Raw genomic sequence first — 7,284 nt, 5'->3', positions numbered from 1 at the left:
CTTCACTGATGGCTATAGTTGGACCGGAGCTGTGACACCCTCTTTCCAGTCTGCTGAGGAGCTGCAACTGATGTAGGGATTATTAGAAGGACGACAGTTCCTGCTGTTTCCACTTTGGAGTCTAGACAAAGTGTGACAGGTGTGTCTGTAACACAAGCCTTTAACAGAGCCGTCCGGTGTTGAGTTGTCTCTCTGCAAACTCACTGTGAAAGCGCTCGGTCAGAGTTATTCAGATACTCCAGCAGGACCAGCTGTTTTATGGATTCCTCAGTGGCTTTTTAAGTGTGATGAATAGATAATTAACACGACGAAGGACGTAACGATCAGTGCAGTGACATGAACGCAACTCATCTGACGATACAAGAAAGGCAGTATTCAACTAAATATGACATGTCAATATCTTAACGATCTTATTTGAATTAAGGTTGTATTACCAGTATACATAAATCAATAAATAGTTTTAGTTATGCTTGTCATGTACAGCCCAGTCTGGCTTCTTCAGGTGTTCTCATTCTACACACGCACCTCAAAGGTCACGAGGGGAATCTGATGCAAAGTCCAATGTTTGAGAAACTAGCAGCATAGTTAGCAGTGGTGGAATATTAAGACTTGCTTTGATTTTTAGGGAAATGAAGTTAAACAGTTTTTACAGATAAAACACAAGGTATTGCTTTTAGAGTCTCTGTATGTACAGCTATTGCCGTGAAAAAGCATAAGCACAAAGACCTGCCGTATTCCTTTTATAATCTACCCATGGGGCACTCCTGCAGTTGTTTGGTGGTGCGTGGGAAGATAGTGTAGCAGCTCAACCAATTTGAAAGAATAAAAGTTAGAATTTAATGAGAAAATAGATGTTAACACCACATGTTGAGACAGTGTGAAAAGTAGTTAGTAAGCACACAAAAGGTAAAACAATCAGCTAAAAGTGAAGGATAAACAGTTGAATATAGCATGTAATGGATAAATGGTTGCAGCACACGATGGTGTCAATGAAGGGTACTTGAGTTCGTCTGACAGGTGATGAGGTTTCATCTGACAAAATGTTTGGAAACTTCTCCTCTATACTTTAATGTGACTTTTTCCATCTTTTGGAGAACAACGGCCAGGCACAGTGAGTCCCTGGAGTCCTGTTGTTGGTGAAAGGGAACCAGCAGAGACCCCAGAAGCACTGGGCTGATGGATAAACTGTTGTTTGTCAAAAACTTCCAGCACATACAGTAATTCCCCCTATAACCACACATTATTTTTACATTTCTGTTTGGATTAAACAACTAGATACAACATGTTCATTAGTGAACTTTAGAGGTTTATTTTTTAGTTCTGGAGACAGCCAGTTAGCTAGCTGTTTCCAGTCTTAATGCTAAGCTAAGCTAATCACCTCCAGGCTCCAGCTGTGTACTTATTGCACAGACATGGGGGTGGGAGCAATCTTCTCATCTAACTCAGTCAAAGACGTTTATTTTCCAAAATGTTGACCTCCTTAAATTTGAAGTGCTGTTTTCTGCAATGCATGCTCATCATCACTGACCCTGACATGAATGAACTGAAAGCAAATGCCAATTCTCTCCAGGATTCTGTTTATTTTCTACCATTATGTACATTTGAAAGATGTTATCACAAAATGGACTTACTTGCTGAAGTGTGAGTAGACTGACACTTATTGTGTCAGTTGCCCAGCCCCATCATGATGGGTTATGAAATTTAATTCTGAGGTGGTACACAGGTTAAACAGTTACTGTATGTAGGCAGACCAGAAGCGAGAAAGGGGCCTTCATCTTCCTTTTTCAATATGAATACTGGGCCTCATCATCATCTCTCACAAATCTCTGGTCATTGCAGTTCAGACAGTTTTCCACTGGTTAACTTGCCGTATTGAAGCCACTAAAGCTGCCCCCATTTCAACTTTTATGTTTTCAATGTAAAGGGACAATCACATTTGAGTCCGTGAGTTATTTCAAATCTGTCACAGAGCTGTGTTATGTTGACGAGTGGCTCCCCTTTAGCATATGGCACAGATTCAGACTCATCTGCGAGGTAAAAATACACCACTTCTCTCCTAACTACTGTACAGTCTGGCTGCTCACTGTCAAGATAGAGATGAGAGGGACAAAAATAATCCAAGGGCTGATCAAAGGCAGCTGTCTCAAACTACCCCTGTCTGCATTCAAACAGATGCACTGGGTGTTAACTGCTGCAGCTTTACCTTAAGCTTCATGGCCACGATTAATGTTAAAGGTCACCAACAGGCTCAGATAGTACTGGGCTGGGCTGAATGTTTAAATTAGTGTCTACTTTAAGCTAAACTCACATTTGATTCAGCCAGGGATCAAGACTTTTTTTAGCAATTTCAGGTCATACTCAGGTTTGTGCATCACTTGGGTTCAGTTCAGGTGTTTTATCGACTTGTTTTCATCTTTTGACCATACAGAGATCAGATTTTCTGGCGCTGGTCGAGCTCTCCCTGAGCTCCATGGTTAGCATTGTCCACAGTTGTACTTCCAGAAAAGAGGGTCGGGGAATTTTTGTCCACATTTGCTCTCTGAGAGATCATCTTAACTCCATTTATAATTAACTGTAATGAACTCAGTATCTCCCACTGGGAAACATTTTGCTCCTTTCTATGGAGCTCTGTAATGGTCCAGCACCAGCTCCCTCTTTGCTCTTATTAATTATAGACTGTAACTAGGATTATTTTCATCATTATATTAAGTCATTAAGAATTTGTTTTCATGCAGCAACATATGCACCAAAGATGTATATGCTTCACCAGAGGTTACAATGCAGAATGACACTTTTGGGACCTTACAGTCATGGTGGATCTGGACCCAAAGCACGGCTATTAGCTGTGTTATCACAGTACTTTACACTGCATGGTTGCCTTGGTTCGATAACATCTTTGCTCCACTTGATACACACCCATTGTTTGGGTAATGATGTCATTATACAGAAATGGATAGGCCCCTCACTGCTCACTTTTTGGGCCGAAGCAGGGGAATAGGAGTGGGGGAAATCACCCTAAACATCAGCATAGGGATGGGAGAGGCTGTGAGTCAAACATTCCCCATTAACTTGGTTGTTTGTTTAAAGGATAGCTCAGCAGCTTGACTGGCCAAGCAGCTGTTGCTTGTTCTACAGTGTCTGTTGGAAGACTGGTACTGATAGTATCTTTTTAAGCACTCTTTTCAGCCCTTTGATCAGCAGTTGTAAAGTAGGAATTATCAGACACTGCATATGTTTTCCATATGAAGCTGAAGGTTGACGTCTGGGGACAGTTGCTCCGAGGTAAAGATCACATTGCTGCAGCCATACCTCCACAGTCATAGCAGCTAAAATGGTATATCCAGGGGTTTCCCCAGATTCTTTTGCTAATAATAAAGCCTGTCTGATGCTGTCACCGCCAGAGCTTGTTCAATCTCTCGTCCATTAGAACTTCTTATTTGCTGCCCCTTCCTGTTTAAGACCCTCCTCATCTGTGGGGCACCAGTGTTCCCGCTGCCACACGACCCAGTTTCCTCTAGAGGAATTCCCTCCCTCTTCCTGCGAACGCCCCTCCTCACAAGGCTCTGAGGGAAGGCCAGAGCTGGAGAGGTGTCTGAGAGTGAAGCTGTGCGGTTAGGCTGCAAAGCTACATTTAACCCAGGGATGGAGTCACAGAGAGCAGGGTGGTGATGGGTCTGGTGTAGAGACTCAGAGGGCAACATGTGGTGTCTGCAGTGTGCCTCTGACAGGACTCAGTCCTTTCTGGAGCTGGAAACAGACAGCTGGTAAGCCTAAAATTAAGTATGTGTGTGCTGGTGCAGCTTGTAGAGGTCGATACTTTTAATAGTTCCTTGACATGTACTCACTCTCTGATTTGGCTCTGAATTTGTCTCGTGATGCAGGTTGTACATTTTGCTAATGGTCGCTCTTTCATTCAGTGACTGCTGCCAGACTCAACGGAGATCAACTGAGAAAGCATTTATTAAAGTCCGACAAAACTGCTGTTGCTCTTTATTGAATGGATATCCTTTAATGTGCTGGATATTGCGCCAGAGGGGAGCTGCTGATGAAATTCACATTGTGTAAACACGGTGTGCTTCATTTGTGATGCAGCAAAGGTTTGTGCTTCACTGATGAGCCAGCAGTTGATTTTCCTGCTGCCTGCCAAACAAGTGAATGCAGCTGAGTCATATTTTACTGTTCCTCCTCCAGTGCCCTCTAACTCTAACTAATTCTAAGACTTACTCACTAATCAAAAACATGGGACCATGTCAGTGTGAATACAGAGCAAAACAAAACACACCAGAAGAGGCAGGTTGGACTAATTAATTCATCGCAGCAGAGTGACACAGTGTGAAGAGGCTCCACCTGAAGAAGCCGCTCAGCGGTACAATGAGGGCGTCTCCAGGGGTGGTGTTGACACCAGAGCTGTCCTCACATCACCTGCCCCCTCTGTTGGCCTCATTCATCCATACCACAAACACATCATTAAAATTCTATCAGCCAGCAGTTTCTGCACTGTCGTGGGACGCTGCTGTAATTTGTGGGTTTTTGAATTAAATACTGTAATGTACCCAACTTAAGACAGATGGGGAGGTGCACACTATTTCATGTGGGTATAATCTGGATAAAAATCTGATAGCAGTACGACTTGGAGTTTGAGTCAGACACCTTAGTCTAATGGCAGCATCAAAATGGCAGAGAGAGGTGACTGGAATTTAAAGGTGCGCTTCTCCAATTCTACATGTCAAAGTTAATTTACCTGTCATGGGGGCTACTCCACAGCTTTATAATGTGTTGTGTGGCTCTGGAGGAGCTCTCTCAAGTCGAGAAATTACTCAAGTAATCTCAGTTTGAGCTGGGAGACTACAAAGTTTTAATGGAAAGCCACAAATCATAGTTGTGGAGTGGACATTTAGTGGGCATTCTTGCTGTGTCACTGTGCTTTCATACCTCCTTAGTGGCCAGTAATCCTATTGGTCATTGGCAATGGTCCACTCCAGTCGTCCAGTTGGCTGAAACTGTAGCTTATTGGAACACAATGTTAGGTTGAGTAAGTGTGAAGGTAAATGTGATGCTGGATTTATTATTGGCACGTTAATGGTATTTCCACCACTGTGACCCTAACTGGACAACAGGATGTTCATTAGCAATGACGGGATGTACTTCACCACTGCTGTCACTTCAAACTTAATTGAATTGATAAAATGGGAGTGTTTTTATGAAAGCATCTTGCACTAATGCTGCAAGTTTGTTTTTGTTTAATGACACATAATTGTCCTGAAACCCCAAAACAAGGGAAGCTACACTGTCAACAAGTGGAATCTGTTTCAAGGACTTTGAGATATAAAACTTAGATCTGTGCCTGAGATTAAAAGATCAACCTGATGGAAGATAGATCTCTTAAAAGCCCCTCTGACACTTATTTTCATTTTGTCTGATATAGGTCATTGTGTGCTGTCACAAAGGAAACTTTAGTGGAAACCGTTGCTGTATTCTGATACTTTGGGTCAAAATGAAACAGAAACCCATTTTCCTCTGATATGGTGAAGACATTTGCTTACATTAAAAGAGGGCAAACAGGTTTTCTATCTATCTGTGGATGACTCCCAGTTTGTTCTGAATGAGGCTCCGTCTGTCTTCACATTTTAAGAACTTTGGACTCCAATTCTTCTTCCTCTGCCCTCTTTATCCAGTGTGCCTTTGCTTTAAAATTGGATATTTTGAGGGGGGGTATTAATTTTAATGAGGCTGGATGAATGCTTGGCACAGACTGTGGAAGTCTCTCAGTTGGTCGATGGGTCTGACCAAAGTCATCTCTCTCCCCCTCTCTGTCTCTCCCCCCAGGGGAAGGGAATTGGATCAGTAACGCTTTGACTGCTGGGTTGACTCAAACTCTGAGCCACAGGAAGATCAGTGACTTCATACATATTGAAATTTAAAGTGTCTTTTATATTTTGCAAAGAATGGTCGTCCTCAACCAGCCTTCCCTGTCTGGCAGAGTTGTTTGTCTTCATTGTTTAAGCTTTTTAAACAGTTATTGTGTAGCTCAGAGCAGAGCATCTTGTTCAGTAACTGTAATGCAACTAAACCAACTAAGTGAAGACATAAACATGCCTCGAGTGTTAACATGCTTTCAGTCTGAGTTCCCAGAGGCATCTGCTTCCTCTCGCTTCGCGCTGAGTGCCACATTTGTAGCATGCTAAGTCTCTCTTCCATCTAAACAAATGGTATTTCCAATCAGACATTCTCTGCTTGAGCAGACGTATTGCAGCCCACCCTTCAGTCTAATTAAAAGACTCTCTCTGTCTGATTAGATTTGTTCCTTTTAGAATTAAAAATGTGTTGAGTAGGAGAATGAAGATGCAGAGAGGGGTTTTATAATGAGCATCGAGTGTCCAGCTTGGAGTGAGAAGACATTTTCCCTAATGAAAGATGTTATCTCATGACAGATGACCCTGAGCCTTCCTCACTGTGACTTGGCTGAAAGGCACCAATAAAAAACAAAAGACAATGGGTTGTTTCTCATGGCCTTGCTAATAACTCATATGACGGTATCATTCTCAGTGCCTTCCTGTTTGAAATGTCTGTTACAAAAATAATTCATTTTACCATTACCTTTAGGCACAAACACTACTGGAGTAAGCTTGGGAAAACATTCGAATCGTCTTTTTCACCAAAAGACAACATTGACTTTGAGCTGGAATCAGGATGTGTTTGGTTGAACTTAATATATTATGTCACCAAAAAATGTAAAATAAAATGTGGCATCCGTACTTTCTATTGCTCACTGGGATTAGCTGTACATGAATGATATGGGCTGGATGGAATGGCATTTACACGTTCATCCTGTGGTGTTGGGTTTACACAGACTATTAATATACAGACATCATTCATTATCACTCATTTCACCTTGCATGTACTATGTGCTCACTGCTCCAAGCCCCCTCTGGACATCAAATCTGTTTCCTGTTAAAGCTTTTATTCTAGCCTTTATTATCTAACCTTGACACATTCTCCCACAAAATCTGAGGTATTTGGCAAGGTTATGCAGTGATAGATGCCTCTAGATGGGCGTCCTTGTTCTGAGACTTTCCACTTCATCCATCAATGTATGACAAACAAGATGAAACGATATTGATCATATTTTACAAGGAAAAAAAAGTTACTTTAAAGTAGAAAAGCTCACATTTCCAGCATAGAGTGTAACCGGCAAGGTGAAGCTCGGGAAATCAGCTGTCATTTTTAAAGTCTGGGCCCGTAGCTACATAATAGTGTCGCCTGGCTTTGTTTGATGAATTGGAG

General features: G+C 42.1%; 1 protein-coding gene across 8 annotated transcripts in view; it reads left to right on the top strand.

The window, feature by feature from the left end:
- The window catches only part of iqsec1b (IQ motif and Sec7 domain ArfGEF 1b), a 184,503-nt gene that overhangs the window by 159,457 nt on the left and 17,762 nt on the right, over window positions 1-7,284 (top strand). Inside the window, exon 1 of one of the 8 annotated variants that reach the window (XM_070958364.1) lies at window positions 3,577-3,764. The exons of the other annotated variants lie outside the window; for them this stretch is intronic. Within the exon in view, the coding sequence (XP_070814465.1) occupies window positions 3,700-3,764 (65 nt within the window). The 5' untranslated portion in view covers window positions 3,577-3,699. Of the gene's footprint in view, window positions 1-3,576; window positions 3,765-7,284 lie in introns of those variants that run through there. 8 annotated transcript variants of the gene reach the window in all.

Source organism: Chaetodon trifascialis, chromosome 3, assembly GCF_039877785.1.
Source record: "Chaetodon trifascialis isolate fChaTrf1 chromosome 3, fChaTrf1.hap1, whole genome shotgun sequence".
Classification (NCBI taxonomy): domain Eukaryota; kingdom Metazoa; phylum Chordata; class Actinopteri; order Chaetodontiformes; family Chaetodontidae; genus Chaetodon; species Chaetodon trifascialis.
The sequence above is the reverse complement of the archived record's forward strand: the minus strand, read 5'-3'. Positions and strand labels throughout refer to the sequence as shown.